The sequence below is a fragment of the Eretmochelys imbricata genome, chromosome 17 (genome assembly GCF_965152235.1).
Source record: "Eretmochelys imbricata isolate rEreImb1 chromosome 17, rEreImb1.hap1, whole genome shotgun sequence".
Taxonomy (NCBI): Eukaryota; Metazoa; Chordata; order Testudines; family Cheloniidae; genus Eretmochelys; species Eretmochelys imbricata.
Genome location: NC_135588.1, coordinates 537,575 through 553,795, shown reverse-complemented (window position 1 = coordinate 553,795; position 16,221 = coordinate 537,575). Strand labels below are relative to the sequence as shown.

The following is a 16,221-nucleotide window of genomic DNA, read 5'->3' as shown; positions in this document are numbered from 1 at the left end:
GACCCCGGACCCCACACCGGCTCGCGCGGCCCCGCGCTGCCCAGCTCTGCCCCGCCCCGCGGGCGCGGCCCGGGCACGCCCTGGGGCGGGGCCTGCGTGGCGCGTGGAGGGGCGGGGCCGCTCCGGGCCAATGGGAGGCCGCGGGGCCGGGAGTTTGTGGGGTGGTTACAAGAAAGTTACACAAGGCTCGAAGCCGCCGCTGCCCGCGGCCGGGCGCGTCCCAGCGCGGGGAAGGAGACGTAGCCGCGGCGGGGATCCCGAGCCCGGGCCCGCACTAGCCTCGCCGGCTCGGGCGAGCCCGGCTGCTGCCCCCATGGGGCCGAGCCCGGGGCTCCTGCTCATCGGCGGCTCCTTCGCGGCGTTCCGGCTGCTGAACCGCGGGCTGGAGCGGCTGGTGCCCCCGCCCCGCCCCGCGCTCCGCAACCGCTGGAAGTGGCGAAACATCTGGACTTCGTTCGCGCACAGCTTGCTGAGCGGCGCCGGGGCGCTGCTGGGGTGAGGGCCCGCGGGGGCCGGGGCGCCGCTGAGCGGGGGCGGGCCCGCGGGGGCCGGGGCGCCGCTGAGGGGGGGCGGGCCCGCGGGGGCCGGGGCGCCGCTGAGGGGGCCGGGGCGCTAGAGCGGGGCTCGGCTGGACTCGGCTCTTACCCTGCGCTCTCTTCCCCGGCAGGTTCTATCTCCACCCGCAGATGGCGGAGGACCTGATCGGAACTCACTCCCCGGCCGCGCACTGCGTGGTCTCGGTGTCCATAGGTGAGCGAGTCCCCGCAGCATCCCGCACCTGGCCTGGCTCTGGGCTGGGCTAGGGCAGCGTGTGGCAGCCCCACTCCCCCTCTGCGGTGGGTTTTGGGGGCTCTCCTTTCTACCGCCTGGGGCAATGCTCTGGCCCAGGGAGACTTTCCGGGCTTCCTGGTGCAGCGTGGGGAGTGCTGGGACCACTGTGGAGGGCGCCTGGGCTGGAGCAAGGCAAGTCTCGCCGGCTGGAGGGGAATCTGAAGACCGTTTCAGGGGTCCTGGGTACCAACCTGAAAGCTGATTCCAAGCGAGTCCCCACCCTGCGCTGGAACATGGCCCCAGAGCCAGTTGTGTCCAGGCTGCTGCAGGAACTGGGAGTCTTGGGGAAGGCCAGCCCTGGCTGCAAGTTTGTGTACAGGCTTTAATTGTCTGGATAGACCTTTGTTCCTTGGAGGGCAAAATCCCTTGGACTGGCCCAAAGCAATTCTTGCTGGGGTGTGCAGGCAGGAGCTGCGAACAGAGCATGTCTCTTTACAGTCCTTTGTTTTCCACTGTAAGAAGTTGTGATTGTTTGGCCTGAAAGTTCCTCCTTTGTCCTCAGGTCCAGTGTTTTCTGACTTGTAACTGATCTGGTTTTCTTTTCACTGGTGAGATCCCAACAACCCCTGAATCTCTGAGAACAAAAAAGTAAACGCGGACTTGCCTTGTACTGGGCCACCCTGGTCTGGTGATGTCTCTTTCTTGCTCTAGGCATATGATCGTCCTAAGCCAACAATTGCCCCATTCTCAGCGGGGACAGTGTGTTCCTTCTGCTGATCCATCCCTGTTGTTCCCTCCCCCATGTGGTTAGGGAGCGGCAGCACTGCTCCCTATTCCGTGCTTTGCCTGTGGAACGGATGCTAACTGCAAGACCCAGAACATTTGTCTGAATAGCTACTACCAAAGCATTGCACCTTAAAGAACTAGAGACGAAAGTTACTGATTCCAGACGGGGTAGAGACCCTAGGCAAGAAGCCTCAATCCTGATTGCTGCCCCTCTTTATATGAGGGTAGTGGCCAGGTGTGGGGAGGAGTTCAGCAGTTCCATCAGCTGTGGGCTTTCATTGAGGAAAGGGGTGCCTGTAGTAAATGTGGGGAGAGAGTGGGGGGGCGGCTTTAATGCCCTCCTAGGTTGTAAGGTCACACCAGGGCTGTTGCTGTCTGTGTTTTCAGACTGTGGGGGGCTGGGGCAGTTTTGAACTGATGTTGCATGCTCTGTGTGTGTATGGCGAAAGGGGCACTGAGCACAGAACTTGTTTCTGATCCTGGACTTTTGGACTCTCTCTTTGGCCTTAGAGTCACTTCACCTTGGAGTCACTTCGCCTCTCGGTCGTTTCTCCTTCCACAAAGGAAGCTAACACAGACCTTGTGTGAGGGTGGAGAAAATTGAGGTTGCAGCTTGCTCAGTATTTCTGTGTCTGATGTTTTCGGAGTGGGTGAAGTGTCAAAGTGCCCTTGACTTCCAGGCTGAGGTTCCTGGGCTGCAAGCTTGGTGGCAAGGCCTGCAGGGTCTTAGTGTGTTGGGGCTCTACACTCAGATTCCACTCACACTTTCTAATGGGAGGTGGTCCTTAAAGTCGAACACGGACCCAGCAGACTTTCAAGTGGCTTACGGGTCCCCCGTCTTCTCCTGCTACGTTAACCCCGCATTTTGTAGTAACAAACTCTTTTGCTGGGTGGGGAGGGATTGTGTATTAGGGTGTCTAGTTCTCCTCTGCCTACTCCCAAAGGTTGGCCATTCCAGATGGGCAGAATTACTTGTATGAAAAGTTATTCATTGGGACACTCCTCCCCAAAAACACCCAGGCTGGGATGGGACCCTGGGGTCTCCTCCCCCAGCCCTTCCAGGAGGTACTACTGAAACTGACCATACTCCTTCAAGAGTGTGTGTCATATACTTCTGTTTGTTCATAAACGCTTGAGGATAGGGAGGGACTGTGACAGCCAGGCAATGGAAGCTATGGCCCAGGAAATAGAGAAGGATGCTAGGTGCAGCTGCTGGGTCTGGGATTTGTGTGGGGAGGAGGGTGAGGCCAATGGTTTTCCCAGGAACAATCCTGGCAGAGTGCAGACTAAGGCTAGGAAAGCCATTAAACGTACGTGAACACATCTAGTCCAGTTTTAAGAAACTAGCAGAGGTGTGTTAGGGAGCGATCATGCATTTCTAGGGAGATGAACGGGATGATCAAGTAGGTCTCTTCCTTTCCAACATCTTTGAATCATGGGAGGTACCTGAAATGCAAAATAAGTTTTTCATTATCCTGGGGTCTGTGGTCCCAGCACTCCTGAAAGTAGCACAGAGCTCACGCAGGGCCCCAGAGCTCCTCAAGTGCAGAGCTTTTTGGCTCTAGTGTGGGTTTTTATACCATGCTCATCACCATGATATCTCAGCACTTAGGCCTTCTAGGACTCCTACGCTGAGCTCACACCCAGTTCTCTCCTCTGGAGTGGTAAGTGGCACTGAGTTGCTGTGGCGATTCCTGCTGATGGGAACTCTCTTCTTTCGCAGGATATTTTCTCCAAGATTTTGTGGATATGTTGTGTAATCAGAAGCTTCACCAGTCCTGGGAGCTGCTTTTCCATCACTCGGTGGTGAGTCTCCACTTGTCACTATGGGAAGGAGTTCAGGATGCAAGGCCTTACTATTCTGAAGACAAGTCAGTCAGTTGGCTGGCAGGGACTGGACATCTGACCAGTTCACTGAGGCAGAGCCTGATCACCACTGGCCTCTTGTGAACAGTCCTCGAGGCCTGGAGGGAGCTGTGTTCAGCTTCTGCTGGAATACTTTAGTTTAGTTCTATCTGGTGCAAAATGTCTGCATTTGGTTTCACTACTCCTGAAACTAGGCATGACGCTCCTGGATCCTTGTGGCTGGAGATGATCAGGGTAATTACAATTGCTGTCTCCTGGGCTAGGGCTTCTCCTCACTCTGAGTTAACAGCTAATGGCAGCCATGAGGAACAGGATGGGGGAGGAGGGGTGCCCCCATTAGTTTCTAAAATATGTACCCCTGAATTCCCTCTCCACCTCTGAATGGGGGGAAGTGAGAGAATATGCAGTGCCCGCTCACACATTCTGCTGAGTTGGGCAGGGTAGAAGGGGGGCATATAAACTTGAGAGGGCTGAGAGAGAGAGACAGTAGCGAGACAGAGGAAATAGTGAGATGAAGTGAGGAGAAAAAGGGATGTGCCAGTCTCAATCTTCCAGCTATTAACTATCAAAGAGCCAATAAGCGGGGTGGAGAATGTGCTCCTCAGGTCCTTAATCAGCAGAGAGGAGAATGTCCAAGGGAAAAGGGGACAGCAAAAGTCAACTGCCAGTATGAAGTGTTCCCTTGAAAGAGAGGAGAAGGGGCAGAGAGGAGTGGAGGGAAGGGGGAAGGCAAGAGAAGGAAGAACAAAAGTGAGGGAGACAATTGACAGTAATTTTTTCTTACCATGAGTCCCTCCTGGTACTAAAGCTGATGATGCTAATTTTGATGTGCGCATGAGCCTGTGTCATCTGTGCGCATTCTGCATCACTCTCACCCAAGTCCCACTCTCTCTGGTAAAACTGGCGGTGCTCTAGTGCCAGGGGAGCAGCCCCTTCTGCTCACAGAAGGAGCCAAGGGTGATGCCATGGGGTGGAGAAAGTAGAAGGCTGGAAGCCTGTTCTCATTGCAGACTCCTAGGCTGAGGCTGTTTCATAACTAATAAATCCAGTGTTACGCAAACAGTGACCCGAGCTTTCTGCTAGGATGGGAGGCAGCCCATCCCATCTCATATCTGCTTCACACAACTTGAATTTCTGCCAAGAGAGGTCATTGCACCAGTTCCCTCCACATACCTTTCCTGGAATCTCACTTCTTTACCTCTGAGTGAGTTCAGGTTCCCAGTGTGGGGGACTCTGCTCTTTCCATTCAGTGCACTGATCTCCCTGGTCACGGGTGACTTAGTAAAGGGGCTTGGGGTCTCTGTGAGCTGACAGACTCCAGGATGTGAACTGCAAAACAAAATCCAAACAACTTGCTTGCTCCTCATCAGCTGTTCCCCAATATCTCACCCCTACCAGTCCCTTCCTACACTGGCTATGGGCTCAGGCTGTGCCCAGAACACACAGGAGCCAATAAAACCTGCACTTGGGGCTTAAATTCAGCTGGAGCTGTCCAGAGTGGAGCTCTGGTAAATATTTTCAAACCGTGACTCCAGCTTGATGCTGTTGTGGTTCTCAACTGGGGGGTCTGTGGCCCTTTGGGGGGGCACAAGTCAGTTTCAGGGGGGTTGTGGGGCTTCGGGGCACCCCCTGAGGAGCTGAACCCCTTAGCCCCATGGTGCCCCCTGTGGAGAATGGGGGGAGCGGGGGCATGGTGGACTCTGGGAAATACTCTGAGAATTTAAGCCCTGTCTGCACTTCTTACCCAGCAGTAGGGGAGAGAAAACAGAGGTAAATGCAGAGGGCAGTGGGGAGCTCCAGTGAGGGTGAACCAGAGCCTGGGCAGTAACTGTACCATGGTGCCTGCCTGGCTGTTTGGGGCCTCAGTCCCTGTTGACTGTAGTGGGAGGGTGCTGAGGAATGGACTGAATAATAGCTCATGAACATTTTTCATTTCCCTCTATGGGTGCAGGGTAGAAGCAGGAGTATCTGGTAGGGGGCAAGGTGTGGCAGGCAGATGTGAGAAAGGTCCTGTGCTGGAATCTATGGGAGGAGCTTGGGGGCGCTCCAGAGGGTGAGGGTGATTTGGTGCAGTGGTTAGACCTACTCCTCTCTCAGGCTCCAGCATGGGCCCTGACTGCTGTGTTATCTGGGCTTGCTGCTGGATGGGTCAAAAGGTCATTGCAATAATACATCTAATTCAGGCCAAGCCAGGGAGCTTAACCAGTAGGGAGCAAACAATCTCATTAAAGAGCCCGTGCAGAGGGCAGCATTGATGGAATAAATGATAGGTAGGGGTTCTAACTCTTTCTCTCAGGCACACAGAGCTCTCTTCCCCATGACCTCTGGAGGGAGCAGGGAGCATGAAACCCTTCCTACTTCTCCACCCTTGCAGCTTCTCATCCCAGTCCCCTGGGGAAGAGTGCAGTGCTCAGTCTTGCCCTTTCTATTGGGCATCTCTCACTGTGTGACTTGTGCCTGGCATTTCCTTCCTTGAGTGGCTGTAACTTTTCAGTGAGGGGGCTGCCTCCGGAGTGCACAAAAGTTCCTTAATCCCTTGAGAGAGTGAGTCGGTCGTTGGGGGGAACTCCCTGAGCTCCTCTGTGTGCTGTTTAGTTTGATCACTAACTGTTACCCTAGGCTATGAGTTTTCCCTTCTCATCTTGCTGCTCAGCTGTTTTTCCTGTTTGCTGAGTGCTAGGAAATTCCTGTTGGAGTGGGGCTAACTTTCCCTACTTGGGGCCCAAATGACATTCCGCGGGCCACAAATGCAGGGCTAGGTCTCTGGCTGCAATAGCTGCTCCTGGTGTTCCTTTCTCATCTTACGTATTGAGGACCTAGCACCTCAGTTTGCCCTTCCTCATTCATTTGTTCAGCTTACATCAGAAGAGGTTGTCTGGCGCTGTACAAAGGGATGGGATGATACCAGCAGGCTATTGACTTGATGGAAAAGTAATGGGGATCAGGGTCCTGCAGGGTTTACAGCACGAGAACAGAGCTTCTAAGCCCTGCAGGGAGGGCTGTCATAGGGTCCCTTATTCAGGGGCAGTTGGTATTTTGGGTCCCTGGATGTCTCTATTTTAAAAACAAGAAACTTTCCAGGAGTCCAGGGGCTAGTTAGACCCTTGACAAATCTTAGATTTTAAGAGTTTACAAAAATAAAATTTTGCTGCTGTTTCAGTCTTTTGCACTGATTTATACAAAGGATGAGGACTCACCAAACTGCTGCTGTTCCACTGTTTAGCAGTGGGTAACTTTGTACATGTTTTGGCCTATCTGACAATGATTTGGGGCCCCTGGAAGACAGTTGGGAAAGGCAAATGACCCCTTTGCCCCCGGAAGCACCGGGCCTGCCAGCAGGCACGAAAGACTTTGGGGGGTGTAGTCCTGCATGGCAGCCACTGCCTCTTTCGTCTGCATCAGTGCCTCTTTGTTGAGTGTGGTGGACGAGAACTAGTTTCTGACAGGTAACTTCACCGTTTCCCTGCCCTGGGGCAGGTGATCAGACGGTTGGCTAACCCCTTCTTCTCTCTCATATTCAGGTGATTATCTGCTTTAGCGTGGCAGTGGTGGTTCATCAGTATATTGGATTCGCTCTTGTGGCTTTGCTTGTAGAGATTAACTCCATCTTCCTGCATCTGCGACAGATCCTTCTAATGGCCAACCTGCTGCACACCACCTGTTACCGCCTCAACAGTATCATAAATCTGGGCACCTACGTAGTGTTTCGCATCACCACGCTGGCCTGGATGACACGCTGGCTGGTCCTAAACCGTGAAAACATACCACTGGCAACATATACTGTGGGCACAGTGGGCATGGCCATCATGACACCCATGAACATCATTCTCTTCTACCGCTTATTGCGCAGTGACTTCCTTAAGTCCAGCCGGGAGGCATGGCGGGAGAAGGAGAAATAGTCCTGTCCCCAACCCCCAGCAGGCTGTCCAGGAAATCAGCAGCCCAGGGGACAGAGAGGAGGGACTGCAGCCAACGGAGAGTAAGCACTGATGCGGACAGGAGCGTGTCACTATCTTGTTTGAAGGAATGGAGGACAATTACAGTCCTTTCTAGATGAGATTCTTGGGCTTTCCTGGGGTCGCAGTTACTTTAGAACACCACCTGACAGTTGTGGGGAGACCGAGTGGACACTGCAGGGAAGGAAGGCCTTTCCAGGCCAGAATTCAGGGCTTTGTTTTCCCCCTGCACCCTCTGATGGGATGATTGGTTGACAGGTGGCTGCTTGAGGGAGCTCTGAAGAGGATCCTGCAGCAGCATGGGGCAGTGGCCTAGATGAGAAGAGAGAGGAGGGGGTTGTCCTTCCTATAGTAGTGATGTGTGAACTTTCAAAAAGCTATGAGGATTTTCTAGCTCCTTGTCTCTGCGCACTGGGTTGGAAATCCTATGGGCTCTCTAGGTACCTGCATGGTCTATGTCACCATAATTCATAAGAGTTAAAAGTATCAGAACAATTTCTCCCAAGCCCCACACTGTTTGTGAAATCTAGAGGGAGGGCTAAGCTGAACGGCTACAGTTTGCATTTGGCTCTTAACCTGTGAGGCCTGTGGTCTCATCTCTTGCAGGCCTGAGGGGCACCTTCCAATTCCTGCCCTTGTGATAGTTCTCTTCTGCACTTATGAGCCTCTTAGGGGCTGATACGTTAATTGTCCCAGAGGAACATAGCTGTGATGGGAGGTCATGGTAATGGAGTGAGATGAACTCTTGGGTAGGTTCAGTCAATCCATGGGGGGGTGTTGAATATCAGGACAGAAGGCTTTAATTGGATGCTTTTTGGAAGAGAGCTAGTGCAGAGCAAAGGGGTGAGGTTGAGGGAGCTCTATCAGAATTTTCAGTTTCATTCCTAGATGTAATAAGTTGCAGTAATTAAGTCTTGAATCTAGAAGACGGGGGTCTGTGTCTGTGTCTAAGAGGATGGTGTGGAATCTTCTGACCAGCTGCAGAGAGGAAGTGGAGGTCTTGCAGATGTGGCTCTTGGGCATCTAAAAGGAGTAAAGAGTCCAGCAGGCTCTGGAGGTTGTGAACCCAATTAACAATCTGTGGACAGACTTCTGTGCCATTCTGTGCTCCTGTCTTGGAGCAGCCTTTGCCATGAGGACAAACAGGAGGAAAGTGGGCAAAAGAAGTGACTTGGACTTCTTGAACTTCAGAGAAAAGTTGGTGTGTGGGTGGGGGTGGTGGTGGTGGTATGAAGTTGTCATGGACTCCTCCCAGCCCTAGCATCCTACCTCATGTGCTCCTGCCACCCTTTCTTTGAGTGACTTTGAGTTGTGGGGGAGGGGAGGGAGGTGGAGTCTGGCAGGACTTTAAAGTTTTTCCTGTTTAAGTTTTTAAACCCTTTTTACATCCATCCTTGTTCATCAGACTCTCAGGTGACACAGCAGCCCTCTGGTCAGCCTCCCAGATCCTGGTAAAATCTTTACAGGGCTAGATGTCCCCTGGGGCAGAACTCCACTCCCCCTGGGTCCCATGTGTGGCAGTGGTTTTTGATCTCAGTGTAGTTTTCTGACCAAACCCGTTCTCTAGATGAGCCCTCTGTATAGAAGGGGGAGCCCAGGCTCACGTGTACCAGCTCTGAGAAATCTGTTAGGTCCAGCAGCAGTCCTGAATTGAAGGGCTCACAACCATTCTCCTTTCACTTGAAATCTCTTGTTTGGTTTTGACAGTGCAGGGGGACAAGTCTGAAACAACTGGTTATGAAATGCTGAGACTGAGACCCCCGTCTTCTAGGAAGGCGTGTGGAATTTCAGCAAGTTAAAAGGCAGAAAAATCTGAGGAATCCAGGTATGTTCCCCTCCATGGTGGGGAGAAAACAAACTCTGTGTGGGGGCAGCCATCAGTTGGGAACTAAGTGTGGCCAGACCTGCATTGGTTTCCATTTGTTCTGCAGGCTGGGAAGTGCAGCAAAGCCTGCAGGTGCAGGCAAGAATCTCGAGTTTAGGGTTTTGGTTTGTCACCAGTAGGAAAACTGCTCAGCAGATAATCTTACCCCACTGGGCATGTGAGCCTGTGACTCTTGGTGTCCCCACAGAAGTCATGATGTGATGAAGTGCCCCACCTATGTTATGTCTAGTTCCCACTTACAGCACCCACGGCGGAGATGGCAGCCAGCCCTTTCTCCTTGGATTCGCCCTGTCTGTGTCCAGTTCTGTGTAGCAAATGAACTCTGCTCTAGCTGCTGAATGATTTATTTGAATTACCATAGGACCTAGGAGCCCCAGTTGTGGAGCAAGACCCCACCGCGCCTGGTGCTGTACAAACACAGAACAAAAAGATGGTGCTTGCCCCAAAAAGGTTCCAATCTAAATACCAATAAAGTCTGAGTTTGCGTTTGCCAGCGTGTGCTCAGACGCAGAGCCAGAGGTTTAGATGGGCCTACATCCTAGATTGAGTTCTGTTCTAAACTGTATTTTGTTGCCCTTCAGGGCAGCATGCTGCCTCTTCTCTCCTCCAGTCTGACTTCCCCACTTCACTGCACTGCAACTCCTCTCCCAAGTCCTTCGTGACACCTCCTCAGGCCAGTGGCCTGACACACATGATCATTCCTTCTTGGGTGCCTGCAGGTCAGTGCTCCTCTGAGTGATCCTTCATCATGTCCTCCCCTTCCCCTCTGGCAGAGCTGCTCAGAGGTTTTTGCTTGGCCCCATAACCTGGCTTCCTGTATTTCCCAACTGTAATCACGCCAAAGACTGCCAGCAGTGGCAACTGAGAATCATTTACTATCCTGCTGTTCCAGGCACATCTTCCTTCAGTACGGCTTCCTTTCTTCTACATGTAGCTCAAACTTCATCACAACTCATCTCCTGCCTACCTATCTTCTCTCCTTCCTCTTCCCCCCCCCCCCCCCCGCCATGCTCTGTTTTGACTAAAAGCCTTTCCTAACCACTCCCGTTCTCTCCATCCTGTTCCTCAACCATGGGTTGAATTGGGCCAGTTCGTCAAGCTGGTATGTTGTTTTTGAATGTGAACTGAATGCAGCAATGTCCAAGTCTTCAGACAGCCTGGAACAGCATGTCAGAGAAGTGTGAAGTGCCCTCTTTTTTCAGTGCTATTTTAGCTCTAAAACTGACCAATAATTTAAATACCAAAACTTAACTTTAATTGCTGATCAGCACATGTAAGAAAGGAGGAGGAATATCCTAGTGTGAAGATCTGTACAATCTGCTGTGAGTGATAACTTATCTTGGTTTCACATATGAGGGAGCTTGGGATGTGCCTAGAGCTGAGGAGACTGCAACCCCTTGTTTTTTGTATTTAATCCCTGGAGCCACCAAGCTGTAAGGCAGTACTGAGCCCAGCAGAGCATGCATAATCACTTTGAATGTCTGTGCAATCTGGGAGTGATCTCAGTTTGGTCCCCAAGTGGGTGATACTTGGAAGAGTTTCACTATTTCCTTCCCCAATTCAGCCCTTGCTCCTGACTCTGCCTTCCATACTATCTCACATGCCTGCCTTCAATCCTTACAATCCTGTTCTGTGATGTATTCTACCTACTGTGGCAAATTGCCAGCACTACTATGATGGGTCTCATGCTTTCTCTTCTTGGGGGGGGCGGGATTCAGGGCACCATTTCTTGCCCCTGAACTGGGGTATTAACTGCCCCACTACTGTCCTCGTGGAGAGGGAGGGACCCAGGTCTGCCCTCTACTCCAGGTCCCAGCCCAGGGACCCTAGGGATAGCAGTAAACCGCTTGAACTAGTGGTTCCTTCCCCTGGGCTACTTCCCTCTCCTGCTCTTCAGCTTATGGGCTTCCTGCCCTCTCTCTGCACAAACCAGGTGTCCCTTTACCTAGGGTCTTGGTCATCTTAATGCACCGCAGCACTTCTCCAAACTCTCCTCTGCTTCCCTCCAAACTGCTCTTTGTTCCAAAGTCAATCCACTCTGCTTCAACTCCTCCCCTTGTCTGATTGAAGCAGGGGTTTTTTATCAGGTGACTGGCTTCAGGTGCTCTAATTGGCGTCAGGTGCTTTAATTAATCTATAGCAAACTTTCTTCCCTCTACAGGGAAGAAGGCTCCTTTCTGACACTCTCCTGCTGCCCTCTGGCCATGCTGTATATCACTACCTATTAGTCTTTCTATAGTAATTTGTTTTCTATTCTCCCAATCTCTGGAGAATGTAATTTTGTTGAGTCAGATACTTGTTTGTTACCTCCCTTTAATCATGTGGCATTGTTTACTCACAGCATTCTATGCTCTGGCTAGATCCCTGTATAGACTAAAGGGATCTCAACATCTTCCCTGGCAGAGCACCCAGGATTTATCTAGGGTACCTCAAATGTAGGGACACTGAAATCAGGAAGTCTCTGTAGAGGGCTTGGGACCCTCTGTTGGACACTGGGGAAACCAGATACTGTGATAGTCTGAGAGATTCATCTAATAAGTGTGTGCAGATCACCTACAATGGGAATGCTAAGGAGTGGGCGATATGATGGATTTTCAGTTTGGTATGTGGCCAGTTGCTACCTACAAGCAGACTCTGATGCTATTTGGTCCTGCTCCAAGTTGACAGTCCTGGGATGAAGAGCTACAGGGATGGGGACTCCTGGTCCCAGTGAGAAGGATAACAGTGCATTGGGACCTGTAAGAACCAGGACTGGGATCTCTGCCATGAACCCATCTTTGTGACGATTGCCAGCTCTAGAGGGAGAGCAGGGGCCAAACTTGCTTTCGCTGCCTCATACCTTCCGATTCATTCAGAAACACTGACTTCACACCTGCTTCCAAGGTTCCTCTGTTGTACTGTGTTAAGGACTAAGGTCCTGATCTGGTGAGATGCTGAATGACCTGAATTCCCGATATGACGAAGCAGGAACATTCTTAATGTTTTCTCTGAATACTGTGTGGGTGCCTCAGTTTCCCCCATGCAGTTCTTAAGTATCTAGGTGGTGGAATAAGGGCGTGTGATTGTTGCAGAGCTGTAGAGGGGCTGCACAGAGAATGGCCGACACCCTATCTCCTGGCAACTGATGGCCTGGGCCCCTCTCCTCTGCAAAGGTGCCAACTGAAGGTGTTGGAGAACAAAGAGATCAGGTGACCTCCTGGCCTGGGAAAGAGACAAAGGCTGGAAGAGGAGCTGGTGGGAGACTGTTGGAGAGGGTTTCAGTTTTGGAGCTGACTGGGGAAATGGAGGGAGGGCCAGATTGGCCTCTGGCCTCCCTGCTCCCCGAAGATGGACCTGACTGAGGGGTCCTGGTCTCTGTACCTACAAACTCTGTTTTAGACCATGTTCCTGTCGTCTAATAAACCTTCTGTTTTACTGGCTGGCTGAGAGTCATGTCTGACTGCGGAATTGGGGGGCAGGACCCTCTGGCTTCCCCAGGAGTCCTGCATGTGTAAACTCGCTGTGGGAAGCTCATGGTGTGCAAGGGGATGCTGAATGCTCCGAGGTCAGACCCAGGAAGGTGGAAGCTATGTGAGCTTTTGGCCCTGGAGACAGTCTGCTCACAGCGAGGAGGCTCCCCCAGAGTCCTGACTGGCTTCGTAGGGAGTAGTTCCAGAGCATTGCCCGGCAAAGCCCTGACACCTTGAGCGCCTCCCTAATGTGCTCAACACCTTGTGTGCTGAGGACCTGCTCTAGAAGGTTCAGTGTTTTGTGGATTTAAGAAATACATTAATCTTATTTGCAAAAAGAACAGAAGTACTTGTGGCACCTTAGAGACTAACAAATGTATTAGAGCATAAGCTTTCGTGGGCTACAGCTCACTTCATCGGATGCATACTGTGGAAACTGCAGAAGACATTATATACACAGAGACCATGAAACAATACCTGGGGTGGGAGGAGGTATTGTTTCATGGTCTCTGTGTATATAATGTCTTCTGCAGTTTCCACAGTATGCATCCGATAAAGTGAGCTGTAGCTCACGAAAGCTCATGCTCAAATAAATTGGTTAGTCTCTAGGATGCCACAAGTACTCCTTTTCTTTTTGCTAATTAAAGATGAGCTATTATCAGCAGGAGGAAAAAACTTTTGTAGTGATAATCAAGATGGCCCATTTAGACAGTTGACAAGAAGGTGTGAGGATACTCAACTTAGGGAAAAAGAAAAGGAGTACTTGTGGCACCTTAGAGACTAACCAATTTATTTGCTCACGAAAGCTTATGTGCAAATAAATTGGTTAGTCTCTAAGGTGCCACCAATTTATTTGCGCATAAGCTTTCGTGAGCAAATAAATTGGTTAGTCTCTAAGGTGCCACAAGTACTCCTTTTCATTTTGCGAATACAGACTAACACGGCTGTTACTCTGAAACTTAGGGAAATAGATTCAATATGTGTAATGACCCAGCCACTCCCAGTCTCTATTCAAACCCAAGTTAATGGTATCTAGTTTGCATATTAATTCAAGCTCAGCAGTTTCTTGTTAGAGTCTGTTTTTGAAGCTTTTCTGTTGCAAAATTGCCACCCTTAAATCTTTTCCTGGGTTTGAATAGAGACTGGGAGTGGCTGGGTCATTACATATATTGAAGTTTTATGGGGATGGGTGTGGTTCTGGCACGTGTCTTTTTTTCTGCATATATTTTGTGGGATTCTGGCTCTGGTAGGTACAGTTGCACGTGGGTGTTCTGTAGTAGGGGACATTTCTGGGAGGAACTGTTGTATGCATCCATCTTGTGGGATCTGCCCCAGGGGTGAGTGCTGGGAGACAGATCCACCCCCTTTTGTTTATGGGGAATAATTGAGCTGAAAAGGTTTTGGTTCCCTGCAGCTCCTGCTTTGTTCACAATGCAGTATCTTCCTCCCCCAGCATCATCCTCCAGTTTCCACATGCAACATCCTTCTTACACCCTGGCCTATGGGCTTCTAGCACCAGAGACAGCAGCACCACACAGGAGCATCCAGGAAACTTTCTAAGAAACCAGGCTCCTAAAGTGAGAACCCCTACCCCTCACAGCTGTACCTTGTGTGTTACCTCTAGGCTTTATTATTGTAACAGACAGGCTGCATCTAGGTCTACCTCTAAAGGTCTTGTAGTGCCCCAAAGGCTCCAGCATGCAGCCACTTGCCTGGTTACTGGGTTGGCCAGTACTCCTTTGTTCTCTAGGCAGCTGCTGGACTGTAGAGTGAAAATAATCGGAGGGTTCATTACTGTTCAGAAAGCCCAACTTCTATTTGGGTTACTCAGTCAAGTAGGAAACTGTCTGATTCATCCTGGCTTACTGTTCCAAAGGTGAAGCTCACAACGGGTGGGGAGGTGGGGTTCAGCGGCAGGGCTGGGTTTCTTGCCTCTGGTGTTTGCATCTATAATGAATGTATCAGTGCAACCCAGTGATGATGAGGGGGCAGCTGCTCCTAGGGGCACTGTGTGCCTTTACCTACAAAATTAGGGGGTCTAAATTAGCTGTTACCACTCTAGGAAGAGATCATGGAGTCACTGTATGAGATTGTTGCAGATACTAGTTCTTGGAACGCATCTGCTCAGGGTGCAGCAGCAGTCAAAAGAGCAAACAGAACGTTGGGAACCATTAAGAAAGGCACAGATAATAAGACACAAAATATCCTAATGCCCCTGTACAAATCTATTTTATGATCACATTTTGGATAGGGGGTGCAGTTCTGGTCACCCTATCTCAAAAAATATACATTCCTTGAAACAGAGGAAAGGAAGTACTTCACACATGCCAGTCAACTTGTCATTATGCAAGGTAGCCTATTTCCCCTTGTTTTTTCCTACCCCCCCCCCCCCACAGACGTTTGGTTAAACTTGGATTTAAACTTGGAGAGTGGTCAGTTTGGATGAGTTATTGCCAGCAGGAGAGTGAGTTTGTGTGTGTCCCTGGGAAAAAACGGGGGGCGATGAGAAAGCCTGGATTTGTGCAGGAAATGGCTCACCTTGATTATCATGCACATTGTAGGGAGAGTGGTCACTTTGGATAAGCTATTACCAGCAGGATAGCGAGTTTGTGTGTGTGTTTTTTGGAGGGGGGTGGGGGGGTGAGAGAACCTGGATTTGTGCAGGAAATGGCCCACCTTGATTATCATGCACATTGTAGGGAGAGTGGTCACTTTGGATAAGCTATTACCAGCAGGATAGTGAGTTTGTGTGTGTGTTTTTTGGAGGGGGGTGGGGGGGGTGAGAGAACCTGGATTTGTGCAGGAAATGGCCCACCTTGATTATCATACACATTGTGAAGAGAGTGGTGCAGGAGAGTGAGTTTGTGTGTGTGGGGGGGTGGAGGGTGAGAAAACCTGGATTTGTGCTGGAAATGGCCCAACTTGATGATCACTTTAGATAAGCTATTACCAGCAGGAGAGTGGGGTGGGAGGAGGTATTGTTTCATGATCTCTGTGTGTATATAAAGTCTGCTGCAGTTTCCACGGTATGCATCCGATGAAGTGAGCTGTAGCTCACGAAAGCTCATGCTCAGATAAATTGGTTAGTCTCTAAGGTGCCACAAGTCCTCCTTTTCTTTCAGTCAACTTGTGGCGCTTTTGCTGGAGGAGTTGGGAAGGACAAAGCGACCCCCGGCTTCGAAACGGGAGGCGCTAAGCTCGCGGAGAAGAGACCCATCGACGGCTATTAGCCACAGGGGTCATGGGCCAACCGCAGGCTCCGGGTTTCCCTACACTGCTGCCGGACAGAAGCTAGGACTGGACAAGGAGCGGATCCCGCCCTGATCGCCTGGCTCTGCTCGTTCTCCCTGAAGCATGGAGCACCAGCCCGGGGGCGAGGGACGGGCCGCGGTCTGACCCGCTGGGGTTGCTGAGTCCCAGCCCTGGGGATGGTGACAGGCGCTTGGCTGTGGGGGCGGGGCTGGCGCTGTAGGCCCCGACCTCGCTCCCTGATGAGCAGCAGCCAAGT

General features: G+C 51.3%; 1 protein-coding gene across 2 annotated transcripts; it reads left to right on the top strand.

Moving 5' to 3' along the window:
• The first annotated feature begins 200 nt into the window (after positions 1 to 200).
• Positions 201 to 12,683, top strand: TLCD2 (TLC domain containing 2). 2 transcript variants are annotated; one of them, XR_013348253.1, is made up of 5 exons: positions 201 to 495; positions 668 to 750; positions 3,281 to 3,363; positions 6,945 to 9,983; positions 11,606 to 12,683. XR_013348253.1 is itself a non-coding variant. In XM_077836592.1 (4 exons), exons 1-4 carry the CDS (start codon positions 314 to 316, stop codon positions 7,320 to 7,322), a joined length of 726 nt encoding a protein of 241 aa, XP_077692718.1. In that variant the 5' UTR covers positions 201 to 313; the 3' UTR covers positions 7,323 to 12,683. The 2 variants fall into 2 exon arrangements, 1 of the variants encoding a protein (XP_077692718.1); XM_077836592.1 differs by having other exon boundaries at positions 6,945 to 12,683.
• The last annotated feature ends 3,538 nt before the right edge of the window (positions 12,684 to 16,221 follow it).

What these genes read in the sequence shown, in the direction of transcription:
- TLCD2 (XM_077836592.1), top strand. Translation starts at nt 314, where the DNA reads ATGGGGCCGAGCCCGGGGCTCCTGCTCATCGGCGGCTCCTTCGCGGCG. An exon ending in CGTGGTCTCGGTGTCCATAG is followed by an intron (nt 751 to 3,280) that starts GTGAGCGAGTCC and finishes CTTCTTTCGCAG; the next exon opens with GATATTTTCTCCAAGATTTT. An exon ending in TGCTTTTCCATCACTCGGTG is followed by an intron (nt 3,364 to 6,944) that starts GTGAGTCTCCAC and finishes TCTCATATTCAG; the next exon opens with GTGATTATCTGCTTTAGCGT.